The sequence below is a fragment of the Cyclospora cayetanensis genome, unplaced genomic scaffold (genome assembly GCF_002999335.1).
Source record: "Cyclospora cayetanensis isolate NF1_C8 unplaced genomic scaffold, CcayRef3 CcayRef3_contig_163, whole genome shotgun sequence".
NCBI classification, from domain to species: Eukaryota; Apicomplexa; class Conoidasida; order Eucoccidiorida; family Eimeriidae; genus Cyclospora; species Cyclospora cayetanensis.
The window spans coordinates 1-25,680 of record NW_020312107.1 but is presented as its reverse complement, the minus strand read 5'-3'; the positions used below and the strand labels follow the sequence as shown (position 1 = coordinate 25,680).

The 25,680-nt window shown below is 55.0% G+C and overlaps 2 protein-coding genes across 2 annotated transcripts; both read right to left on the bottom strand.

The window, feature by feature from the left end:
* Positions 1-153: 153 nt before the first annotated feature.
* On the bottom strand, positions 154-7,833 carry LOC34623225. The gene is made up of 7 exons (XM_026337080.1): positions 7,456-7,833; positions 7,202-7,364; positions 1,335-2,759; positions 1,156-1,253; positions 919-1,031; positions 388-508; positions 154-210 (listed from the first exon to the last, which is right to left on the bottom strand). Exons 1-7 carry the CDS (start codon positions 7,831-7,833, stop codon positions 154-156), a joined length of 2,355 nt encoding a protein of 784 aa, XP_026192865.1.
* A 4,074-nt stretch (positions 7,834-11,907) lies between these two features.
* LOC34624021 lies at positions 11,908-24,378 on the bottom strand. Its single transcript, XM_026337079.1, has 9 exons — positions 23,641-24,378; positions 20,900-22,970; positions 19,723-20,510; positions 18,191-19,620; positions 15,097-17,506; positions 14,309-14,621; positions 13,070-13,689; positions 12,625-12,731; positions 11,908-12,103 (listed from the first exon to the last, which is right to left on the bottom strand). The coding sequence occupies exons 1-9, from the start codon at positions 24,286-24,288 to the stop codon at positions 11,908-11,910; spliced, it is 8,583 nt and encodes a 2,860-aa protein (XP_026192864.1). The 5' UTR covers positions 24,289-24,378.
* Between the last annotated feature and the right edge of the window lie 1,302 nt (positions 24,379-25,680).

Sequence of the window (25,680 nt, the reverse complement as noted above, 5' to 3'; positions counted from 1 at the left end):
CTTGCGCCCTCCTGCCAAAGCCACGGCTCCTGTGTCCTCTCTTATTATGAAGCCTCAGTAGAGGCTTGACAGGGAGGGCTTGGTCTCTTCTATCTCCCCCCTATGGAAGTTACAAGTGCCTTCATTCCCACCACGAATGCACAAGCGCCACAACTAAACGCCAGGGAGACCGCCTCCCAGAGTGCAAACACAAGCTAAAAAGGCCAAGAGCTGCCACGTTAGCCGCGGGTTTAAAGCCCACAGTCAACAGAAGCGCGTTTGAGCTTGCCAGAATAGTGGAAAGGCTGGAAGCACACAGGGAACGGATGAGGCCAAGGGGACTGCCTACTTTCCCAAAAAGTGGCTGCGAGGCTCAGTCGCCAACAGTTGCTGCAGCGGCTTTGGCGCCACTGCGGAGGCAGCGCACGGGAGAACCCCTAGCCATAGAGCCTGCTGAAGCAGATTTCGTGCAAGGCCTCTTCGCTTGTCTTCTTGGCATTCAATGAAAGTACTCATGGAGAGCTGCATCCTGCAGTCACACGCAGCGAGGAGGGACGGGAAGCAGTGTGGCACAGCCAAGCTCGGGAGAGCCAGTTCGGAGAACACAAATTTCACCGCTTGCAAAGCCACAGCAGACTGAGCCAAAAACTGTACAGGACGCCCTCCTTCTCCCTCCCTCTGTGACATTCCCTCCCTTTCCGCAGTCGCCACTAGAAGCGACGGCGCGCGCAGCCTTCAACAGAGAAGCGCGCCTGTGCCGAGACGCAATGCGCAAAGCCTTTTGCGCCGTAGCTGGCTGAACGGGGTGAGTCCGTAAGCGGCAAGAAGTGGCACTTCGGAATTCGAAAGAATGTACGGGAGAAACGGCACGTGAGAGCACAACAGGAAAGAGCAAGAAACGAGGGATAATTACACAAGGCACACAGGAGTCTGAGGCACCTGTTCTTCGCTTCCGTCAATTCTCGGATATCCACTGCCATCGCGTAGCAAACCTCCCGCTGCTGCAGCACTGCTGCCCTGGTCCTTGACGAGAGCCGCTCAGAGGCAGCAACCTGAGGCGACCTCATCACGAAAACGCAATTGTTGTACGTCTTATTAAGGTTCCCCAAGAGGATCACAGCGGCGGCGAGGATTATTTTTCGGCAAGGCATTTTTTTTTTCAAAAAAAAAGCCCACCTTCTTCAAGAGCGGCCCCGTCAAGTTCCTTGCGTAGGCGCCTCCAAATCGACTGTGGGATTTGAAATTGTCTCCAACGTCTTCTGACTGCTCCCTCGCTTCCCATGGACGGCTGTTGGGGAGCAGCGCCTTGCCTCGACAGCTGCTGCTGGCGCTGTTGCAAATGCTGCTCCGTCCACGATTCGCCTCTGCTGCGATTGCCTCGCTTCGGTGGAGTTCTTTGCTGCTCGCGTTTTCCATGCCATCCTCGTCTCCATTCTGTTTCTCCCTGCACTCGGCGGGCAGGCTGTTTCCAGCATGCGCCTCTTGCCCCCCTCGGCAAGCCTCCCGCTGTCTGCACGACTGCGCTTGTCTTGAAGGGGTCGTTGTCGTCGTCGTCTGCGCCATGCATGAGTGTCTCCGGCTCTTTTGCTTGGCTGACGCGCTCCTAGACGACCAGCGCACGGCAGTCAGCACCGCGCGAATTCCATGATGCCTTCTTCTCCCCAGAGAGGCTGGATCCAAGACTGTTTCCCCGCTTTCTGTCGCCACTGCCGCAGAAGCCTGTGCTGCTGCTACTGAGCCTCCTTCACCCTCGACTTCCCCTCGTCGTCGCGTCACCGCGCGAGCGCAGTCGGCCTTCGTTCCGTCTGTGTCTTCTGCGCTTTCCGCAGACAAGCCAGACGCCGCGACTGTCTCTCTCTCTGCTGCTTTCGCGAGAGACACTTCGGCAGGGGGAAGTAGAGCAGCAGCAGCCGCTGCTGCGGCAGTTCGGGGAAGGCCCTCTCCAGCAGCTGCTGCTGGCGAGAGACAGGCAAGTGTTTCCGCGAAGGCATTCTGCGGCACTTTAGCTCCTGAAGCAACGAGGGCTGCCTCCAGCTCCGCTGCCGCGGCAGTTTTCTGCTGCACTGCTGCCTCTTCTTCGAGCAGCAGACGATCGAGCTTCTGCTGATGCCTGTGCAGAGTGCGGTGCAGCTGCTGCCTCTGTCGCTCGGCTGTCTGTACCTTCTTCTGGAATACGCACAAGTCGCTCCGCATCTCCCTGTCAAGTCGTTGCAGCGCTTCCCTCGCCGTCAGCACCGTTGATACCGACCACACGCAGTAACGAGGAGTGCCAGAATCGAGGCGGCTTGAGCCTTCAAGACGCCGCGTGCATTCTCGAGAGCCGCTCCCAGGAAGACTGCTGCTGCTGCTGCTGCTGCACCAGGCGTGTGGGTGATAACACGGTCCAGCCAGCGAGCGCTCCTTCAATTCGGAGGGCTGAAGGGGCGATGCAGGAGGACGAATCCTTGCTACAGGCCTGCGCGTCTCAGCAGCAGCAGCAGCAGCAGCAGCAGCAGCAGCAGCAGCAGCAGCAGCAGCGGCAGCAGCAGCGCAGACACCGCTTTCCACCTCCCCCGATGCTGTTGCACTCCCGCGTAGCGTTCGGGTGGGTAGGCTTGGATCTGCGCTGCAGCACTTGACGAAAAGATCCCTCAAGGAGTCTGAGATGGCGAAAGGCTTCAGGAGACTCGCCCCCCCCAATAGCCTCTCATGAACCCAAGTGCCTTCCCACAGATACTGCCGCGTCAACAAGCCTCGCAAGTCTAGCGCTAACCACGCGGAGTTGCTGCAATTTCTGCTCTCTGAAAGCCTCGACTCGCTGCTCCTCTCGTGCTTGCTGAGCCGAGGACTGCTGCCGCTCAAAGGAAGGTACCCCTCAACAGCCAACGCCTCTTCTGGTAGGATGCATCCATATAGGGAGCTTAGTTGGGGAATTCCGACACCTGAAACAGCTGCGTCAACACAGATAGAGAGACAGATAAAGAGATAGAGACAGACAGATAGACACACGCACAGACACACAGACACATACACACACACATACACACAGACACATACATACACACACACAGACACATACATACACACAGACACATACATACACACTGTTCAACTAGCAGATGGCTGCCAAAAACCCCAAAGGACAGCGCATCGAGCCTTTAAAGCCGTCTGTCATCAAGCAGCAGCACCCGCAACACACACACAGAGGGGGGAGGGAGGGAGGCAGGCAGGCAAGCAGGCAAGCAGGCACAGCTCCTGAAGAAGGATGCGCAAGAGAAAGCAGCAGCAAACGACCGAGGCATCTGCAGCGCCGTCGCAGCCAGAGCTGTATGTACTCCCGTGGTCTTCTCGCTCAACAAAGAAGTTTAGCCCCTGCGTGGTGCTTGGCTCATGCTGTGGGTGTAGTAGTGGCGCCTTGAAGGATGTTGGCAAGCCGCTCAGAAATTCCTGAGGGTATAAATACGCGCACTTTGTATGAACACATGAAAAAAGAGTGGCTCGCTACAGACAGAGAGAGAGAGAGAGGCAGAAATAGAGAGAGAGACAGAAAGAAAGAGGGAGACAGACAGAAAGAGAGAGAGAGAGAGACAGAAAGAAAGAGGGAGACAGACAGAAAGAGAGAGAGACAGAAAGACAAACAGAGACAGGCAGAAATAGAGAGAGACAGACAGACAGACAGAGGCAGACAGAAAGACAGACAGAGACAGGCAGAAATAGAGAGAGACAGACAGACAGAGGCAGACAGACAGAAAGATAGAGACAGACAGAGAGACAGACATACAGACAGACAGATAGATTGACAGACAAACAGAGAGAAAGAGAGAGACAGCAGGATGAGCAGAAATAAAGCGTCATCCTTATAGACGGCCATCTGAAAGGAGGCCTGTCAAACCGTTTGCTTTTCGCGCTTAATATGGAAGCAAACCTTTCGAGAAAACATCCGCTAGCACCGATGCAGCAATGCAGGCACCGCAAGAAGGCAAAGCAGAATGCACGGAGAAACCTAAGCGCCAGCTGTTTGGGGGAGAGACACACAGGTGAGAGGTTCTCCTAAAGGCGTGGGGAGGCAGTCCTCCACAGGAGGCTTCTTGACTTGCATGCAGCCTTCGCCGGTACAATCGGTGACTGAAGCGAGCATTTCTCACCAGCAGCAGTTCCGCATGCATCGAGACAGAGATGTCTGCTAGATCCCGGTTGGTTACTTTAATGGCAGCCACTGCCCGCAGCAAATCCCCACAAGAGCTGAGACGGGTTGAATGCTTTCGGCGCTGGGTGGACAAAAGCAGAAAAACACACACCACACGCTGCAGAGATCCTCGTCTGGAGGCAGTGAACAGCAGCAGCGAGTCCACTGCTGAGCGTTGCTGCCGTTTTCCGACGTGGCAGACAGTGGTTCGGGTGGAAAAGAGCAGACGCAGTAGAGCAGCCCTCCAGAAACGTTTTCGTCTGCTCAACAAGGCATCTTACGCGGGGCACTCCAACGCTCAGACTCTCGCAGCAGCAGTCTCACGGAGCCACGTACCTGCATGCACCCAATGATGCTGTCAAGCGAAGTCTGTTGCAGCAGTTGCGGCTCCAGTTTGGAGAAAACAGCAACTGCTGATCGCGCCAAAGCCTTCCAACCCGAGGCGAAGAAGACATCCCACACGCAGCCGACGAGCGAGGCATTGAGGAAGGCGGAGAAAGAGGCCAGCAGCCACTGCGGAGGAGCGACACAGAAAAAAAAGCATCAGACGGAAAAATCGCATGCTGCATGAATGGAAGAGAGGGAGACGGAGGCGCACTGGAGCGGCAAGGCGCTGCGGAAGGGGGGCCATCGGGATGGGAGGCGGGCCGGTTTTTTTTTTTCTTGAAAAAAAATTCGCCAAAAAACACGCCTTTTCCAGTGTACATACACCTGGGTGCCAGCAGCAGCCTTTCACCTGCGTCGCGAAGAAGCTTAGGGACAGCCAGTGGCAGTGCAAGTGGTTCCAGAGACGCGGCAAATGCTGTCTGCGAAAATGCACAGCCTCGAGAAAAACGAGCAAGCAAGCAGTCTGAACGCAGAAACGTTGCGACGAATGCCTGCCAGTCCGTCTGCTGAAATCACGCCGAGTTTCAGCCGGCAGACCTCACACGCTGCTCTCCCTTGCCCCCTGGGTGTATTGTTGGCGTTGGTCGTGCGACTAATGGGAAGCGCGCGCATGCGGCTGCAGGAGAGGTGGCGCACTTGAAGATTTGGTCGAATTGACGCGTGCGAGTCGTGAGGAGTGGCATCCCGCCTTCGTGGAGGAGGCGGTAATCCATGGCTCGATGAAAGACGAGGAATGCCCAAAAGGCATATACTCGGTTGGTGTCGCACAGTTGCAAGAGAGCGCCGACCATGAAATTCATGCCTGCGAAAAAATGCATTGAAGGCTGCGGGGTGAACTTCTTTGATGCGCCTTCAAGCGGCTGAATGGTGTGCGCTTGAATATCTGCCCCCCTCATAAAGCCTCCCTCGATGAAAACAGCGAAGAAAAGGCTTGGCACAACCCCCTGTGGAGGACGAAAGCGCGGAGGAGGGGCCTTTTGTGCCATAGAGAGCAGGATGTTGCAGCTCAGGGGAAACTCCCGAGGCGTCCGCCCTACCTTGGCAGTAGCCTGTGTGCGGATCGAGACAGGCTAGAGCGTGCAAGACATCGTACAGCTTCTGTTGGCCACTAGCGGAGGCAAAGCTGCGAAAAAACAAGATCAAACACGCAGAAAGAGGCTCTAGGACGGGTGTAGTAAGCCACCACGAGGGTGTCGAAGCCCCCTTTTCTCGAAGCCAGCGTCAGTCTTGGAGGCGGAAAGCGCAGCACGTGGAGGGCGAGAGAGAGACAGCCGAGGCAGCAGCGCAGTCTATTCCAAGAAGCCTCGCAGCTCGAGCACTGGGGTTGCTGAAACACCGTACAAGGAGCGCGTGGGGAATGTGCGTCCGACGTCTCGACGAATCTCATCGGCTCGCGACTCCGGCAACGCCGCTTCGAGCAGGCAGTCGAAGACGGAATAGCAGAGGGGTGGGAGGAGGAAACTGCCGCAGGGGAAGCCACGCGAAGACGAGTGGGCCCAGCAGCGCCTCGAGACGCCACTATCCCCCGAAGCATGCGCAAGAGCTGATGGCGAGGCTTGTGCGCGTACCGCGAGACTCAACTCTTTGCACCAGTAGAACGGCCTTCTAAAGACTGGTGTGTACGGGGGAGCGGGAGCCTGCTCCGAGGCGTTTGATACCGTCGCTCGCGCGCGCTCACCCCCCTGCTCCTGCACAGTCTCCTCCGCTGACTCGGAGACACTCGCAGACTTCAACGCCTCGACGAGCTCCTCCGCTACACGCTGAGAAAGCAGCTCCACGCGGCCCCTACAGAGGAGCCAGTACTTGAGGCGCACCAGACACTGTCTCTTGCATGCACACCCCACATCTTCTTCCTGGTCTTGTATTCTCGGAGCCGCGGGAGAGGCGTCAGCCGCAGGGGAGCCTTGGAGGCGCTCCCGCCAGGAGGAGACTTCACGAGAGAGGGAGGCTTCCGGGGAGGCACGAGAGCGAGACACAGGCGTGTCGCAGATGCCGCTGCTGCTCCTGCTGCGACTCGATCTCCGGAACGCCGCCGCAGCCTTTCTCACCGCATGGCAGCGGATGTCTGCCTCGGAAGTGTCGCTGTCACCCTGCGTAGACTCCGCAGCGCCCGCCTCTCGTTGCGCTCGCTTGCGCCTCCTGAGACAGCGGCAGCAGCTGCACTCCTCCGCCAGCTCCTGCAGGGTCCCCCTGCGCACAGCCTTGTCTACCCATTTGTGCTTTATTGCGACTTGCAGCAGCACTTGGCAGCTGCAGCTGAAGGCTACGAGGGAGCCTAGAGGCAGAAAAGGACAGCAGAAGGCAGTCAGCAGCCTCGCTGACAAGCGCCGCAGCAACGGAGAAGGCGAAGAACTGCACAAGGACTGCCCTCCCTCTCCGCTGCAGCTCTCCGCTGTTGTCAGCCTCCTCCTCGCTTCTCCCTCCTCGGATCTGACGCGAATTGCACTTCGGGCAGAAGGCGGAGCAGCAACAGAGACAGTGGCGTCAGCGGCACTCGCTAAAGCCTTCCCCACCTCCCCTGCAAAACGGTCTCCACATGCATTCACCGTTGCGACACCTCTGCTCGTCTGCTGCTGAGCCTCCCATTCCGCCCTCTTGCAGCAGCCTTCCTGACGATGCCTCCTCGCCCCCCCCTCCTCGAAGCAACTGGGGGAAGCCACGAATTCAGGCGGCAGCTGCTGTTGCTGTTGCTGTTGCTGTTGCTGCTGCTGTTGCTGTTGCTGCTGCTGTTGCTGCTGCTGCTGTTGCTGTTGCTGTTGCTGCTGTTGCTGTTGCTGCTGCTGTTGCTGCTGCTGTTGCTGTTGCTGCTGTTGCTGCTGCTGCTGCTGTTGCTGCTGCTGTTGCTGCAGCTGCTGCCCTACATCACTGGCCCCACTGCAGGCGCTCGCTGCAGTAGCTGGGGCTGCGTCTTTTGCTGCCGCTACCTCCTCCTCTCCTGATGAGTTCAAAGCCAGCTTGAGGTCATCTCTAGATCGCCAGCGTGACGAGGGAGACGGAGGATATACAGCGCCGTCTGCTGGAGCTTTCGGCGAAGAGGAGGAGCTGCTTTTTGTGCCTGCTCTCTTTGGTAGGGGCCCTTCACGCGAAGAAGGCGATTCAGCTTGCACGGCTGGTGGTAGAGCGTCATGCGTCTTGCGGTGTACCTGCGCCCATGCCGCTGCGGGAGCAGGCAAAAGAAGCTGCCTTTCTCCGCACTCGCGTATCGCAGACAAGGCTGGAAGGCCTCCCTTCGGTGCACAGAAGACGGGCTGCTGCAATTGCTGCTGCGGAGGCAGTGCATCCCGACGACAAGTCCACTTCATGGATTTCGCAGGGTGACTCCTTCGCTCTGAAGGGAGCGGCGTCCGCAGCTGTTGCTGAGGAGACAACTGAGGCATTCGAAGCGTCTGCTGCTGATGGTGGAGAATAGGGCAATGTAGCGTTGAGACTGAACACACGGCTTTTCCTGCTGCGCTCGCCGCTGGGCCAGACGGGGTGGTGCTCGGGAGGTTCTTCGCCTCATTGAGACGCTTCCCCAGGCACGGCTTCGGCTGGTGTGTTTGCGGTCGTCCACTGAGCCCGTTGCAAGAACTCATCATGGAGCTGTCGCTGCTGTTCATCTGGTCGCAGCGGCTACACCGACAGCCGCTAGGCGCCGCTATTTGCAGCCGAAGAAGCTGCAGCAATGGCAGTTTGCGGGGTCGGTGCACGCTGCGGCTGCAGCGGACTGCGCGTCCTCAGGAGGCGCTCATTGGGCTGTCTGTACACTTCGCGGCATGAGCAGCTGTACTGGAAAGCACTTTTGCTCCCTTTAACGCGCGCCGGCGAGTTAACAAGGCCTCTGCCGTCTAAAATTGCCACCCCCCGTTCATGCGAGGAGAGCCACGGCAGCGAGAACGGCCACGTCTGCGTTTCCCCGAGAGGGAGAGCGACAAACTCAAACTGCCGAAACGATCCCCTGCTTTTGAAACTCCCGGGTGCCTCCGATGCGTCTGTACTCCGCAATGGCCGAAAGATAGAGGAAAAGCTGGAGACTCGCGCAACCGGCTGTATTTGCATATACTAGCTGCGTCCGTGTGGGTGAGCCAAGGAGGGCTGCCAGCCGGCGAGGAACCAGTGTGACTCAGTGGGGGTTTTTTGACTCATGAGAAGAGGCACAATACGGATATTTCGTAGAGATATAGTGCTGCATGTTTGGTCTGAAAGGTGTTCCGCAGACAGGCGTGGGAAGAGGAGGCCTACAGCAGGCTTGCTCCTCCTTCCAAGCCGCAGGTGACCTAGGAACCAAGGCACCTACAAAACATGAACGCGCTGCGAGCTCACCTGTGCCAAGGTGTTGGTGGTAGCTCGTTTTAGGCGACGAAAGTACCTAGATATCGGCCTGACAGGTGCCTCTCGTCGCAGAAACGCTTGAGAAGGGCAGTGCCCTCCCTTGTGGCTAAATGGGAAACGCCGCCGTACAACTGGCGGCTGTCGCTTCCTGTGTCTGGGTAATATGCTGCTGCTCGTGTCGTTGGTAGCAGTTTTATGTAGGGACTAGTGTGTAAAGAAATCGGCTTGGCGTTCGTGGGCCATGGATGCTGTTGCGGATCGGTGCTCTCAGACACGTATGGCAACAACTGCAGAGAGAGAGAGAGAGGAGCCATCGGTCATCGGTGGGGTTCGTTTTGTGTTCACTTTTGCGCTAGAGTTTTCATTTGAAGCACATCGTTGTCGCTGGCTCTCTCTCCGTTCCTCTTATATCCCTAGCTTCCTGCGCAGCAAGTAGCCGGTTTAGAGGGGCGCGGCTGATGCACGCCGCCAGTGGCCCCCTTTGACAGGGAGTAGAAGACCGCTAGTGACCCTTTCTCTCTGACATGTGAAGCATAGGTGGCATGCATGCAAGCGACGGAGATGAAGGTAATAATTGCACGCGTTGGCAGTGGCGAGGCTACACCGTGAGGCCACACACGGCGCGCAGGTAGAGTTGGTGCACAAAAACGTGGCAGGATGCGGCTCCCTGCTGCGATTTTCAGGATGGAAGCTTTACCTTATTTACACCCCTGCTTGTAGCGGGACAGCCTACACTTGCGCGCTTCCTGGTCCACTGCTTGTGTCTAGCCTAGAATCGGTACAACATTGAGTAATCGATTTCTCTCATTCCTGTTTGATACAAGGTGCAAGGTTTCGCGCATTCTTTGCTTGCTGTTCTGGGCAACTAGTGGAATGTGAACGCTCAGACCAGAGTGCAAATACGCACACCCAAGCTACGCGTCTCCCCTCCTGACAGGAAGTCTGAGGAGCGCCGGCAGGAAAAGAGAGAATTCTAATTCATCAAAACTCAAGTAGTTTCTACAGTAGTCAGTGTGCGAATCCGAAGTCAAATGTCTCCCTACAAAAATTTCAGATTGCAGTGTACACACTATCGCTCTGTAGCCAATCTTGAGTATCGGTCATCGGTACAGGGCAGGAGGGATGTTAGGAGAACACCAGGCTCTGCAGAAAGATGCGTTCTGGTGTGCTCTTCCGAAAAAGCACTGCGTCGGTTCTCTCGAGGAGATGGGCCAAGCGTTCTGTACAGCCGCGCCACTACGCTCCCCTGGAGGGAGAACGCCAGACACCAGGATTTTTGAGTCAAGGCACGCCTGTGTGGTAGCCTGCAAAGCAAATAGCCCCACTCCCCAGCCTTGACAAGGGGCACACTGCTTTTGAAGATCCCCAGAAAATACTCGAACTGGACGTTAAAAGCGACTGGCGTTAGTGTCACTGTGGGTGTACGCACACCACGAGCAAGCGCACCACCATTCGACCCTAGAGGGCCTCTGAGCTTTGATGTGCTGTTCCTGCCCCCAGGATTTGCAGCTGCGCTGCCCCCTTTTCCGTCCAGTGCAAATATCCCGTGGTAGAGGTAGAAGGGGCAGTGGGTTGCAGCGCGCTGTCTCTACGGGGGACGGGCTCCCTGCTGGCACCGCTGTTGCATCGTTCCTTGCATGACGCAAGCGCCCTGCAGCGCTACGATCTAGAGGCAATTTTTCTCTAAATAATTGACTATTTCCCAAATAAAAACCCTGTGAATGATACTTGTTCCCTACGGCGGCCAAGACCTAAAGAGCGGTACTGCCATATATATATATATATATGTATGTAGATGCCTATATTCTGACTCGAGCATGGTAGAAATATCTTCGGTGCACACGTTCCGTGCAGCTTGTTCTGTTGACGTCACTGCAACTCGAGACGCAGCAGATCCCCGTGGGCCTGTTCGTAAACAGAGGGATGGCGGCTGCTAATCAACTGGGAAGCTGTATCAGTAGGGATCAAGAAAGAGCTGAGGGGTGCTGACTGCAGCGTATCCATGATACGCTGCTCACGAGAGGAGCGCAGCAGGGCCTCACAAGAACCCCTTCTTCTGCGCCTACTGCGCAGAGCCTGGCACATGGAAGACTGCTACTCTAAAACAAAGTGCAAACAGCTGCCGTCAGTGGCCAACAAGGTGTGGCCGCTGGTATTCGGCTTTGGGGAGGGGGCGGAGCGATTAGTGAGCATTCCTGGGGAACACGGGGTCCTGTGAATACAGCACTTGCTCAGCAGCAGGAACCCTGTGTCGCGAGATCCCCTAAAATCCACTAGATAGAGTGCAGGGGGCATGTAGCTCGCGTGTCACATCCAACCGAGATAAGCGTTTTCCCCTCCCCCTCCGGCGCGACCCTAGAAAGCGGATTCACTGCCTTCGGGAGCCAACGCATGCAATCGACCTGGGGTATGAACAAACAAGCCCAGCCCCGTAGGACTAGCTAGGCGATAAACAAGTAGGGAAGCATGCAGACGAACGAAGAGGGCAGTAGGTACGACGACGTATGCGCATCCCGAGGAAGCAAGAGGAAAAGCGCCCGCTCACTCGTGTCAGACCGCGCCAGAGAACGCAACAGTCAGAAGCAACACACAGAAAAACACCCTAACATCCAGCCTGAGCTCAGAAAACGCTGCCCTACTATGAAGAAGCGAAGGCAGCAGGGGACGCAGCTCTCGCCATGAAGTGCGCTACTACCGTAAGCGGGGAATGGTCAAGGGAATGTTCTTTATGTCTACATCTAAGCGACAAGCAAAATCCCCTATTTCTATGTGCACTTCGCCTCGGGCCTGCATGCACGGCACACCCAGCAGAAATCCCAGAACCATCGGAGGGAGGTCTCATGCCGTCAGCAAGATTCCCCCTCCCTGCCCCCCCGACACTTGTCTCCCTCCTTTCTTTCCTGAGCTACGAGATGGTCGAGAGGAGAGCGGCAGCAGACTTCCCCGCGCGAAGCGGCTGGCGAAGGCGGCGGCAAAAGAGAGACTGACTGCAGGGGTGCGGGCAGAATACATGAGAGACAACAGACCCTAAACGTGGAGAAGCGCACACCCTCAAGAGAGGGATTTCAGGAGCGCCTTCTCACCTGAACAGTCGGCTTCTCTGTGCTGTTAGTTGCCAACCTCTTGAGAATATTGTGGACAAGAGCGAAGGTGCCACCCTTAAGCTGCGGCTGGACTGGGACTGGGGAAGATTTGCTGATCTTGTTAGGTTCAATGATGTCTGGATGCGCGCGCTTGTCGATCACCATAGGACCCAACGAGCTGTACAGACACAACCACCACCATGCGAGACAGGCGCATGCAGCAAATACACACAAACCCCCTGCAAGAAAAGTTCAGCAGTCCCAAACCGTCGTCGCGTCGATCCCTACCAAGACACAAATTCCCCCTTCTGCCCCCTCCCCAACACCCCTCCTCCGCTTTCTGCCAAATTAAAATATGGGGAGCGACATGCATCCTCTCCCCTTCCTCCCCCTCCTCTGCCCATCGAAATTCTCAACTGGACAGCTATTCAGGGGCACATGAAAGAAGACACCATCTGCCTGCCTGGAGGCAGGTGCTTCCCCCACACACAAACGTCTCAGTCTCTCTCTCTCAATATACATATACATATACATATATATAGCAACTAGCACTTTTGTTTTTTTGAAAGCCACCTTGCTACACTCTCGTCCTCTTGCAACAAGCCCCCTTCCCTGTCTCTGTCTCTCGCCCCCCACCCCTCCGACTCAGATGCAACTCCGCTGAGGCAGCCACATCTGCTCGCGACAGGCTTCACACACCTCCCATTATAGAACGTCTCCAGTTTAGCAAACTTGAATTTCACCGTCGCGCCCGTGGGATTCTCAAAGACCGCTATGGCCTCAAAGGCAGGCTGGAAATTGCGGAGCTGCAGCCACACAGAAAATAGACGCAACATGCACACGCTATGACGGTCGAAGATACACTCTATGAAGAACATCCCTCGACTGCTCATCCGCCTCTCCCCCCTCACAGACAGACAGACGCCTCCTGCGTCCTAAAAAGGCCCCTCTCCATGGTGAGAAAAAACGCTCCAAAAAGAGGCTTATCAAGGGCAAACGCACACAAAACCCACAAACACAAACACATGCATGCACATGTACACATACATGTACATACACATGCGCATGTACACATATTCACATATGTACACGCATATTTTGCAGCAAGACGACGTGGCATGGCGCGATAGGTCCACCGACCTACCTTGACGCTTATCAGGACCTCTTTGATGAAGGCCCTATCAGTGCCTTGAATAACAGTTTCTACTCGAAAAGTGTCGAAAAAAGGAATAAGGAGCTCGTTTTTTGTGGTGCTGGCGTTGCTCTTCACAACCAGCGTAGTAGGAACACCATTGAGATAGTTGGACATGAGCTGCGGAGTGCCCATTCTCAGTTCAAGACCCTCAATTTTGACGGGGGGAAAGAGGAAAGCTGCAACTGTGTCTGCGGGGAGTTCGCCTGTTAGACCCTGTTCCTTCATCTGCTGCAGCTGTTTGCGCCGTTTGGCAGGGGAGGGGATCATCAGTCGAGGCAGCTTCACAAGGCCAGTGGTAACAAGCGGCCCGAGACTGTCTGACTTGACTACGTTGTGCTTCCTGAACTCCTCATCCAGATCCTCCAGGAGAGACACCTCGTCTGCAGGAATGGGCAGATCAACGTCGAGGATGATAGGGCCCAAGTTGACTCCCAAGATGCAATCGTCCCCCGGCATCTGCAGCCGCAGCTTCGCCATGGCATCCAGAAATTCAGTGTCTGCTCCAACAACCGTCATTTCCGACAGCTCGAAGAAGGAAGACACGCTTGACCCCGAAAGGCCCCCTAGACCTGAAAGTGTACAAACACCACAAACAAACAAATATATATATATATATATATGTAGATACAAACACACATATACACAGGAGAAGATGACACATATATATATATATATATATATATATATATATATATATATATATATATATATATATGTATATATATGTATATATGTATATACATATATATATATATATATATATTATATACATACACATTCACATACATACATATACATACATACACATATGTACATACACATATACATACATACACATATACACATACACATATACACATACACATATACACATACACATACATACACGCCGTGGCGAACAGGGTACCCCACTAAATACACAAATTCACTCTAATGCCCAGCAGGCTGCAGAGGCCATACACCTCCAGCAGTCTGCTGCTGCTGCAGTGTAAAGACAGACTGGAGGGCACGGAGGGCGAGGGACGGTGGAGGAGAAAGAGAAGGAGGCAAGGGAGGCAAAAAGACAAAAAAGGAAGCAATTAGATGATTCAGATGCCTTCCCCCCAAATCCTATTCTATCTAAATCCATCGTATTCTATCTAAATCCATCGTATCCTATCCAGTTGGGAGCAAAGCACCAAGGCGTACCTTGAATCGTCTGCGTGACTTGCACTGGCATGGCAACGGTGAGCAAGCCGACAGCAGTCTCGACACTGACACGTATGTCTCCCATTACATCAACAGAGAGGCTATCTGAAGAGTTGACTGTATCCTGCACGAGCTGCGAGAAAGTCTTCTCTCTACCAGAAAACACCACAAGCTCCGTAGGTCTCAACTCCACGTGAAGACGCGAGTCTGCCGCAGAGGGCTCCTGCCCAAGCACTACCAAGTCTTTTACCACCAACTGAGCGACAGGTTCTGTCGATCCAGGGGTATGCAGCAGCAGCTCTCCCTCCATGGACTGCACCTGCATGCGGAGGGCAGAAAAACCACGAAAAAGACGCTACATTTCGCCAGTCTTGCACCTTTTTACGAGAACGCGACCCCTCTCGACACCACTGGCTTAAACCACACGCACGCGCATTTCTACAACAATTCATACACCGACACCGCTGCAGCAAGCTTCCCTCTCCTCTACCCCCCTTCCTCTAAAAAATCATCGAGTTCACCCTCCGAGCCAGTTGAAATCTGGGGGAAAAGCAAAAATCGCAAAGCCCCTGCCCCTACCCCCCTCTCCCTCCTCCTGTGCTGCCGACTCGCCACTACGTCTCCCCAACTGCTTCCTTCAAGACTACAGCAGCCACACCACGCTCTTCGTCATGCGTCTACTACGCGAGGCTGCACAGTCCGAACCCCTCCATCGAACCTCCCTCCTCCTCAGAATACAGAGCGAGCTCTCCTTCCCCCCCCCTCTTCCCGCTGTCTCTCCCTCATACCTTGTGTCTGACGTTGAACTGAGGAGGGAACGTGTATGACGCCACGAAGTCGACTTCCACGAACGGATTCCTTGAGCCAGACATATCGACATCCACGCCTAGCACCTGAACTTCTCTCATGAGGTTCTGCGCCTGAGAGGGGCCCCCCTCCACAGCACGCGCCACGGGAACCTCGAAGGAGACTCCCGCGAGAACCCTTCGAACCCACAGCGGAGGCATGGCAGTGCTCCTCATGCCTGAGAACGTCAGTGCCAGTCCGTGCGTTGAGCTCGCGGAGGCTTCAAACGCCTCTGGAGCTCCCACGATCTGCACTGCGTAGCTGCTCCCCTTGAAAAAGCTCGAAGCCAGGCGCGAAAAAGAGGCGTTGCTCGTCGGTTTAACAACCCCCGTGAGCCCAACCAACTCGCCGTCCCCCCCGCCCCCCTTCAGCTGCATGGAAGGCACCACGACTGCAGCTAGCGCCTCGCCTTCAAATCCAACTGTGAACACCAGGCTGCTCAGATCTACTGCCACCTTCGAGGCTGGCATTTGCACCACTGTTTCCAAGGCTAACGCTCTGGGGAGCCGCGGGGAAGTCAGTGCTCCTGCGCCCACGCTACTGCCGAAAGGAATGTCACTGCTGCTCCTGCTCCAACTGCTGCTGCTAGCCACAAGCACGTCCTCCGTTCCACCCGCTCGCGCAGTGCTGGGCGGCAGATCGAAGATGCGGAGGTTCTCGAGCGCTGACTTCGCAAGCGCTCTGAGAGTGTCAGCCTGGAAGAGGCCTAGGCCCTGTATAGACACCACGGAGTGCAGCGGCACTCCGTGAAGGTGCAGCTCGCCAATGATCGACTCCAGCTGCACCGACGCAGTGCCTAGAACCCCCACACGAATCGCAGTTGTGTGCTGCATCATTTCAAGGGCTAGTGAGGAGAAGGCCTCTCCGCTATCCGTGAACGCAAGCGTCTCAGACACTTCAATGGCGACTACAGACCCCCGCTGCTGCACAGCCTTCTCTTGCACCACCAAGCGTCCAATCAGACGTCTCGAGGCGAGAGCGAAGGCTTCCCCAGAAGAACTTGTTGTCAAAGGCCTCTCCTGCAGACGCCGCGCTGGAGAACCCCCCCCGTTTTCCTCTCCAAGCATCTCTTGCTGCTGCTGCTGCTCCTGCTGCGGTTGCTCCTGCTGCTGTTGCTCCCCCTCCTCCTCTGCCTCTCCAGACGACTGCTCCGTTTCGAACAGCTGTATGTCCACACCGATGCGCTTGATATTGATCGGAGAACCTTCCCCCAGCGGATTCTTGACGGTAGTCTCGATGGTGGCTCCCAGCTGAACCCCGCTTTCGCCTTCTCCTGCAGGAAGCGCCTTGAGCCTCATGTTTTCAAGCCGCAAGTCGGAGAAAGTCGAAGCTACCAAGGAGCTCACGGGAGGCAAAGGCGCAGACACAATGATCCCTCGCACGGCAGACTGCAGCCATTCAGGAGCGGGCTGCCCCCCAGGAAGAGAAGCACTCAGCCCCTTCAGCACCACGTCCGGAGATGCGCTGCTCAGCAAGCGAGAAATAAACGCCGAGACGTAGGGAAGATCCTCCTGCGCAGGCTGTATATACCCACGAGCCGTCAGACGCGCTTCCCCGCCCTGCAGCTTCAACTCAGGAACCTCTAAGACTCCCAAGGAGACCACGCCTGGCGACAACAACAACTCCTCTCGAAGAGACTGCGACGTCGCAGGATCTTCTCCTTCCTGCGTCGCGTCTCCAACAAGGTCAGCAGCAGTCGCATCAAAGAGCAGCTGGAAGGCGACTGGACCAAGATGCATGCTCAAATCCAATGGAATGCGGAGCTCCACGCTGACAGAAAAACCCAAGGCTTTCCTGCCATCCGGAGGAGGCTCGAACTCAATCCCGTCGACGGTAAACTCGATATCAGACAGAGCACTGCCATTCGCATCCACAGAACCTCCCTCCAGCAAACTGCTGTGACCCTTCACCTCGAAATCGGAGACTGCAAGGATGCCAAAGGGAGACTGCACAACAGCCGAAACGCGAGCCTTATACATGAGCAGCGAGGGTCCAACGTTTATTTGATGCGACACAAAGTCTGCAAAGGCACGACCCTCGTCCGATAACCGCAGAGAATCTCGAGTCTGATCCAGCTGTAGCGTCACATGCAACACATCCCCTTCCTGAACCTGTGCCAAAGGGCTGCGCGATTCCATCGCCAAAGCCGCCATCGGGGAACCCTCTCCTTCCAAACCAAAAAGCTCGACAATCCCCGACACCTTATCCAAATGCAAAGGCACTTGAGAACCCAATGGACTCCTCAACGTCACGTCCACGAGCGCAGACACCCCAACCGCATCAGGTGTCTCCGTGTTTATCCTCAGCCCCCTAAATCCTAAACTCTCCAACAAACTCAAAGACGTTTCAAGCCTGCGCAACCCATCGCATCCATTCGCCCCAGCAGAGACTCCACATTACACACGCCAAAACACGCAACCTCCAAAAACCAACAACAGCTGCAAGCGACACAGCAAAAAATACAGCAACCTACTTAGAACACTACGTCACACTACGCAGCAAACTGCACAGCAAACTACACAGCAAACTGCACAGCAAACTACATAGCACAATACATAGCACACTACACAGCAAACTACACAGCAAACTGCACAGCAAACTGCACAGCAAACTACACAGCAAACTACATAGCAAACTATACAGCAAACTACACAGCAAACTACACAGCAAACTACATAGCAAACTACATAGCAAACTATACAGCACACTACACAGCAAATTACACAGCAAATTATACAGCAAACTACACAGCAAATTACACAGCAAACCACGACACACCCTATTTTTGACATCCTCCTGATGAGCTACATCCCCCCAATCTCCAACTAGCAACGCTTTGTGCCGAACAACTTATGTCCCCTCTTCGCAACACCCGAGAGTCAAAAGTATCCCAGCACACGCAACAGCAGCCACACTGGAGCTACCCATCCGCTGCTTTCTTTTAAGACTTCGTGCAATTTCTTTGCCACCCTCTCTGCCTTTACCCCTGACACTAAGGCTCTACGCGATGCAACTGCATCGGGTTAAGACGCATACCCTGCAATACTTGGATTGAGGTGCAGGCTATCCACGACTCGGCCCATCCAAGAGGGTCTCGGATTTGAAGGGTCGTCTCTCCAGTGTACGTACACCCCAAGAGGCTCCCCGTTGATGGCCTTGCTCATGAACGTCGCCAGGCGAGATTTTCCACGCCGCCGATCCTCGCTCGGAGCATAAAGCATGCCAGAGATGCGCATAGGATGACTGTCACCCCCTCCGAGAACTGCCGCAGGCACAGACCCCTCCCCAACAATGCGGCCGTCAGTGGCATCCACGAGGGAGAAGCTGAGCGCCCCAGTGCGTATCTGCATGTCGTCAGATCCTCCTGGCGATGCATTTTTTCCCACAATGACATCCACAACAAAAGACAAGCTGTCTCGCCCCCCACTGCCATCTAGCGTCACGTCTTCTACGGAGAAGGAGAGCACCCGCAGGCTGTCGTCAGTCAAGGCTCCCACAGTTGCACTGAGGCCGTCTATAGGCACACTCTGCCGCACATGCAGCCCCTCCAAGGAAAGCAAGCCCAGAGGAGTTTGCAAATTTATCGACACCGTGCCCTCCAGCAGGATCTGTGTCGCCGCCGTTCCCTGGATGGCAGTCACGGCAAAGTCTGCAAAGGCTTCCTCGTCTAAAACGTCCATCAGCAGCTTCATGGAGAGATCTGCAGAAAGCAGCCCGTTCGGCAAAGCCCTTATCGTCGCCGGGGGATCCAGAGCCACATCGCCGTCCTTCACACGCGCTGCTCCCGCCATAGAGTGCACGCTCTTCACGACTGCTAATGCCACACCACTCTTCGGATCCAAAATTGCAGCTTCCACTCTCAGCCCCTCGACCACGAGAGGAGCTCCCTCCCCAAAGAAAGCCTCCAAGACGAGAGAGACTCTAGAAGTCACCGAGAGAGACCCCGAGACGCCAGATCCTGTTGCGTCGATCTCCGTGTCTCGCAGCTGCACTTCTCGGACTGTCGTCGGAGACAGCAGCTGCGAACCCATGACAGGAGCTTCCAGAATGGTTCCTTGAATGGCGTCCAGCAACCACCGTGGCGCAGAAGCTGAAGACTGCGAAGACTGCACCGTTGCCTCTATCTGCAGCACGGGGCCTAGCTGCTTTTGCTGGGGAGAAGCGGCTCCCCCGCCTGCAATTTCGCTGGCAGCTTCGCCGAGGATAAGGCCCTTCACAGTCTCCGCAGCTAAGGCATTGAGATCTTGAAGACCTTCGGAGGTAGTCTGTTGGAGCAGCGTTCCCGAAAAGCGCGCAGCGGTTCTACTGGGCCTGGGCTGGAGGCTTATCGACTCCGTTTCTAGCTCCGCAATGAGTGTGCTTCCGTACCTCGCCTTCAGGTGCAGGGGGGGCAAAAGCATGCGCACAGGAACGGGCATCGAGAACGACGCCTCCCCTTCAAATGCAAGGCCTCCTTTCTTCCCCCCCTCCGAAGAAACTGGGCCTAAAATACGCAGAAAATCGACCTGCGGCAGGAGCGCTGAGCCTCCATAGGGTGCCGCTGCGCCTCTCGCTTCCGCAGCAGCTGCGGCTGTCGATACACCCACGGCCGCATCGGGTGTATCGGCAGCCACCATAACAGAGGACGCATCGGCGGAAGCCTCGGATCCGAAGGAGAAGGAACTGTCGATTTGCAGTCCTCGAACAAGGAGCTGCGAGAAGCCTCCAACGTCCAACACCACTGCTGCAGAGCCTCGTGCCAAAAATGGCTCAAGACTGCCTGATCCATGCAGAGCCTCTCGAATCCACCGTCCAAGAGGAGCACCCCCCCCTGCGAGCTCGATGACTGCCTCCGTCCTCATGCTAATCACCAAGAGCGTCTCCTCCCCTCCCGGCTGCACCTCCAGCTGCGTTGTGATCTCGGGTGCCTCCGCTGCTTCCGCCGCAGCAGGCGTTGTCGATGTGACTGATCCGATCTCCAGCCCATCTCCCCCCAGCAGCTGCAACTCGAAAGCTGCTCCCCGAACTGCAAGAGGAACCACAGCGCCGAAGGGGCATATCGCCGTAGCCTGCACGTTCGCCGTAATTGTGAAGCGATCCGCCTGCGCTGCATCGAGGTGTACAGACACCGTGCCAACCTGCAACTCCCGCAGCAAATGCCGCGGATCCAGTCCTGGGAACAACGCCGACAGAGGAGGCACTAAGGGCCTCAAACGCACAAGGCTCAAACCCTCCGATAGCCACAGAGGCGCTTCATCCCCCGACGGCAAGAACACCTTCACGATGGATACTTCAAGAGCCACAGGCATCTCAGCTACCACAGCTGAAAACATCTGCGACAGACTCGCCTCACTTCCCTTGGTCAGCAGCAGCGCGCCTAAAAAAATATCACACACAGACACACATCAATATATATATATATATATATATATATGTATATATATATATATGTGTATATATATATATATAGTGAGAGGGCCACACAAAAACAGACCGACTGAGCGCATGCCAAAGCTGTCTTAAAAGTATTTTACCCGAAACGATGTGCTGCGAATTCCAGCAGTAGAACTACCACGAGCATCCCCCTTTGCATGTAGCCTCCTCCACAGCACCAGACGGGGGGAGGGAAGGAGAGGGGGGAGGGAAGGAGAGGGGGGAGGGGAAGGAAGGAAAGTCGCCGTGCGTTGGCACACACCCACATATACCCACACCTATGTATCTGTACGTGGTCAGCACTGGCGTTGAGCAGCACACACACACACACACCTTGAAGTCTCAAGCGATTTGCGCCTTTTTCGAAGGCAGCCTTGGCTGTCCGCATGCGGCCTATAGGGGAACCCATGAAGGAGAGGAGCAGCTCTGTTTCCCCGAGTTGCGCGGAGGTGTCTGCTGAGCTCTGAACGAGCACTGTAAGGTCCATGAGGATACCCTGTACTGTTGAGGCTGTCGCGTCTGAGGCAGCGTTTTGCTGTGGCTCTTCTGGAGCCTCTTCTTCTTCCTCTTCGGATGCCGTGGCTCTGGAGAGGTGCGCCTCAACATCTCCAATCCCCAAGACTTTGAAATCCGCGTAGGTGATATTGTGAAGACCGCCTAAGCCAGGGATGTCCATAGCATTGTGGAGCTCCACTTGCGAGACTTTGACAACTCCGAAAGGAGTCTCGACGAGGCAGTCAGCCGTGCCCATGAACTCGAGGCGCACTGTTTGTTGCTCCACAAATGCAGCAGCAAACATGCCAAAGTTGTGTGGGCCAAGGGAGCCTTCCGTGATCTCGATGGCAGTCTGCAGCGGAGCTCTGATCTCGATCATTCCTGCGTCTTCAGTGACGGCTGGAAGATCGCCTATGGGTCCCAGGAGGGGGTGCCCCTCCTGAAGCGCGTTCGACGCGCCGCTGCCGACGGCTTTGCACGTCAGGTCCGTCAATTCGGCGCGCATCGCTCCCAGCGGCACGAGGATCTTGGGAGCCGCAGATGGCGCCCCCGTCAGCGGCACGAGGGGCCCCCCCGGGGTGGGCACCAAGGGGGCCTCTGCTTCGACCAGAGCTGCCACCTTCGCTTCCAGAGAGAGGTGTCGCAGGTGCATCGGCACGCGCGGTCCTAGGGGGTTCGAGAGTCTCAAGAGCGACAAACCCATCAGGGGGACTGTATAGTCTGAGACGAGGGGCCAGTTGATATGCAAAGCCTCCATATCGACGCCTTGCACGCGGGAAGAGACATCCCCCAGCGAAGGGACGGGCAGCTGCAGCGTCAGGCCCTCCATGGCTGCCCTCAGCCACTTGGCGGGCGCTCCCGTCGAGGCGCCGCGAGCCTCGGGAGACGCAGCGGAGGAGGAGAAGGAGGAAGGGGAAGCGGGAGGGGGCTGCGTCATGTAGGTTCGCAGCATCTCCATGGCTGCGCCTTGTTGCTCTGTCGACAGAGTGAGCTGCATGTGGGGTCTGCCGGAAGAAGCGCGCGACGGCGACGCGACTGCAGCGGAGAAAAACTTCGAGAGTGTCTCTAGGACCTCACTCCTGAGCCCCTCGGGCCTCAACAACCCCACCACAAACACATCGTTGAGGCCTTCCCGAACGACGAGGCTCTGAGTGGCTAGGAAGCCGAGAGGCAGACCCTCGAAGGAGAGGTACATGGAGACAGCGCCTAAAGCGACGGTGGCGGGAACGCGCGCAGGAAGCACTGCGGTAGACGCAAACAGCCAGCCGCCAGCCTTCTCCCCCAACAGCGAGAAGGAAGAGACCTCGACAGCCTCCACGACTCCCATGCCTGCCATGGGAAGCTCGTGATCCAGCTGCATCTTCGGCAGGAACAGCCTCCCCAGCGCGAACTGCGCCTCCACATCCAACTGGCTATCCGTGAACACGAGAGGCACCTCAGCCTCTGTCGCAAGTCGCCTCACGAGCTCCACAAAAGCCTTCCCGTCCTCAGCGAGACGCAACGACCCACGCAGCTCAAAAAACGTGTCTAGCCACGCCTCTGTCCGCAAGGAAGGGCCCGGTGCCTTGCCTTCTGGCGCTGCGGCGAGTCGTCTCCGCGATCCCCCCGAAACTTCCAAGTGCTTCACCATACTAGCTCCTCCATCCGAGGGGCCTCCCACCAAGCGAACGACGGGAGGAGCAGAAGCAGGAGACGCAGCAGCAGCACTGCCCCCGACGGAGGATGCAGTCTGCGGAGAAGAGAAGGGGAACCCCAGAGCCGAGTCTCGCGGCTCCTCGTCGTCAGCATCCATACAAGGCGCATCTGCCGAGACACTCTGAGGAGGGGCCACTGAAACCATAGACGCAGTGATGACTCCAATACGAGGCCCCTCGGGGGAGTCCACATGCATTGTGGCTTCGAAGGTGAGCTGAACAAAGCATGCAGACGGGCAGAAAAGGCGTCAAAGCCAGTGAGAAAAAAAGGGAAGGAGGGAGCTCCCTGCGAAACGCATGCAAGCCCCTCAAGAGAACGCAGCAAGCAGCAGCTCCGCAGATTGGGGAAGAGCTACTGTTCGGGGGAGAGCGCAGAGGCAGAAACTGGGGGTGCATGCAGCTGCCCACGCAAGACACATTTTAAAAGGCCTATCAATAATCCCCTCCGATGAGCGATGCACAAGGCTAAAAAGAGAACTTGCACGAGCAAGCTACGGGAGGAAGCAGGAGGCCTTAGGAGCACGAGATTCTCATAATACTGTGGAGACAGACGGCAAACCGAAAGCGCTCTCTCTCTCTTTATCTATCTCTCTCTCTCTTTATCTCTCTTTCTTTATATATATCTCTCTCTTTATCTGTCTCTTTATATCTCTCTCTTTATATATCTCTCTCTTTATATCTCTCTCTCTTTATACATCTCTCTCTTTATATCTCTCTACCTTTATATATATATATATATATATATATATATGTATGTATATATATATATATATATATCTGTCTCTCCCTCTCTCCCTTCTCTCTCTCTCTGTCTCTCCCTTCTCTCCCTTCTCTCTCTCTCTCTCCCTCTCTCCTTTCTCTCTCTTCAGGCCTTGTTGGTCGCACCTGATCGACGATGACTGGGGAGTTCGGTCCAAGAGGGTTTGCAATCCTGGCCTTGAGAAGTGCCTCGACGCGGACGGAGTCTTCTGCTTCTGGATCTTCTTCGATGCGCACGTCGGAGAGCCGAAGCGCTTCCACCATTGCAGTCAGAGGGGAGTCGCCTCTGGGTTGGGGGGCCCTTTTAGGCCTTGCAGCGGCGTTGGGAGCCTCGGAGAGAATTCCAGCGCTGACCTCTTTCGCTGCACCGTCGCGAGCCGCAACTGAGAGCCCTTGAACAGGAGTGATGAAAGCAGATGCCAGCACAGCGGGCAGGAAGACGGGTTCAGAGCAGTCTACTCCCCGAGCATCCATCACGACGGGCAGTCCAGAGAGCGACTTCGCCATCATAGAGCCCAAGGTGTCGAGGAAGATCTGCGTGTGCTGCTGCGCCTCCTCCGTCTGCTGAGTGCTCTCCGTCTGCGTGAGAGCAAGTTGCAGAGGGCGCAACTCCCCCTGAAAGGTGTACACGTTGCTGCCTCGCGCCATCCGCAGGGGAACCTCTGAACGCATGCGGCCCAAGGGAACTCCCTCATAGCTCATCTCGAACTCGACATGCCCTAGGGAAGACACCGACGTGGAGCTGTCATTCGTAAACGCCACACTTGTAGCCATTCTTATTTTCTCGCCGTCGCTCGATCCAAAATCCAAAGATATCACCCTAAAAGGAGACCGACCGTCCTTTCGCTGGGTGGCAAGAAGGGCAGGCCCTGCGCACATCAGATATATACACACATACATGTACATGTATAGATGCACACATATATATAGATGCACACATATGTATAGATGCACACATATGTATAGGTGCACATATATATAGATGCACACATATGTATAGATGCACACATATGTATAGATGCACACATATATATAGATGCATACATACACATATACATATGTACATATATATACACATACATGTACAAACATACACATGTACATACATACACATGTACATACATACACATGTACATACATACACATATACATACATATATATACATACATATATATTTGCATGCATGCATGCGAAAACGCGATGATGCGATGAACAAGTCTGGCCGAGAAGCATGCCCCTTAGAAGCATAGCCCCACCACACACACACACACAACCCTCTAGACTGCCGAGACAAGACGGTTGAATATTTATCCCCCGTCGCAACACGCATCGGAAAAAAGGAAAGGAGACGCAACTGGTATTACCAATCGCTCCCACGCCCCCTTCCCCTCCTCATTAGCCCGCAGCGCACACTGTATCCGCGTTTCAGCGCATTGCTCGTAGGTACAAAGAAATCAGCCACACCCCTAAAAGACTCCTCCCCATGTTGCAGAGGCTCCAGCACGCGCAAATCGACACACACTGGCTAGCTAGCTGGCCAGCCAGCTAGCTAGCTACCAAGCTAGCACTCGAACACATATACATACATACACATACCTACATACACACACATACATACATACACATACCTACATACACACACATACATACATACACATACACATACACATACACATACCTACATATACATACACATACATACATACACATACATACATACACATATACATACATACACATACACATACACATACACATACACATACACATACATACACATACACATACATACATACATACATACATACACATACACATACATACACATACATACACATATACATACACATACATACATACACATACATACATACACATACACATACATGCACATACACATACACATACACATACATACACATACACATACACATACACATACATACACATACACATACATACATACATACATACATACACATACACATACATACACATACATACATATATACACACACATATATACATACACATACATACATACACATACACATACATAAACAAATACACATACATACACATATACACACATACACATACAAATACATACACATACACATACACATACACATAAACATACATAAACAAACAAACAAACATACAAA

Excerpts from the sequence above, each read along its gene's own strand:
- LOC34624021 (XM_026337079.1), bottom strand. The coding sequence starts at position 24,288 with ATGGCTACAAGTGTGGCGTTTACGAATGACAGCTCCACGTCGGTGTCT. Across the intron at positions 19,621-19,722 it reads CCGTGGGTGTATCGACAGCC|GGGGGGAAGAAAGGAGGCCT; the intron begins GCAGCTGCTGCG and ends GTTTCTTCGGAG. Across the intron at positions 12,732-13,069 it reads AGGTCCTGATAAGCGTCAAG|CTCCGCAATTTCCAGCCTGC; the intron begins GTAGGTCGGTGG and ends GTGTGGCTGCAG.
- LOC34623225 (XM_026337080.1), bottom strand. The coding sequence starts at position 7,833 with ATGAAGTGGACTTGTCGTCGGGATGCACTGCCTCCGCAGCAGCAATTG. Across the intron at positions 1,254-1,334 it reads AATCGCAGCAGAGGCGAATC|CGAGGGAGCAGTCAGAAGAC; the intron begins GTGGACGGAGCA and ends GTCCATGGGAAG. Across the intron at positions 211-387 it reads CGTGCGCTGCCTCCGCAGTG|CTCTTGGCCTTTTTAGCTTG; the intron begins GCGCCAAAGCCG and ends CTAACGTGGCAG.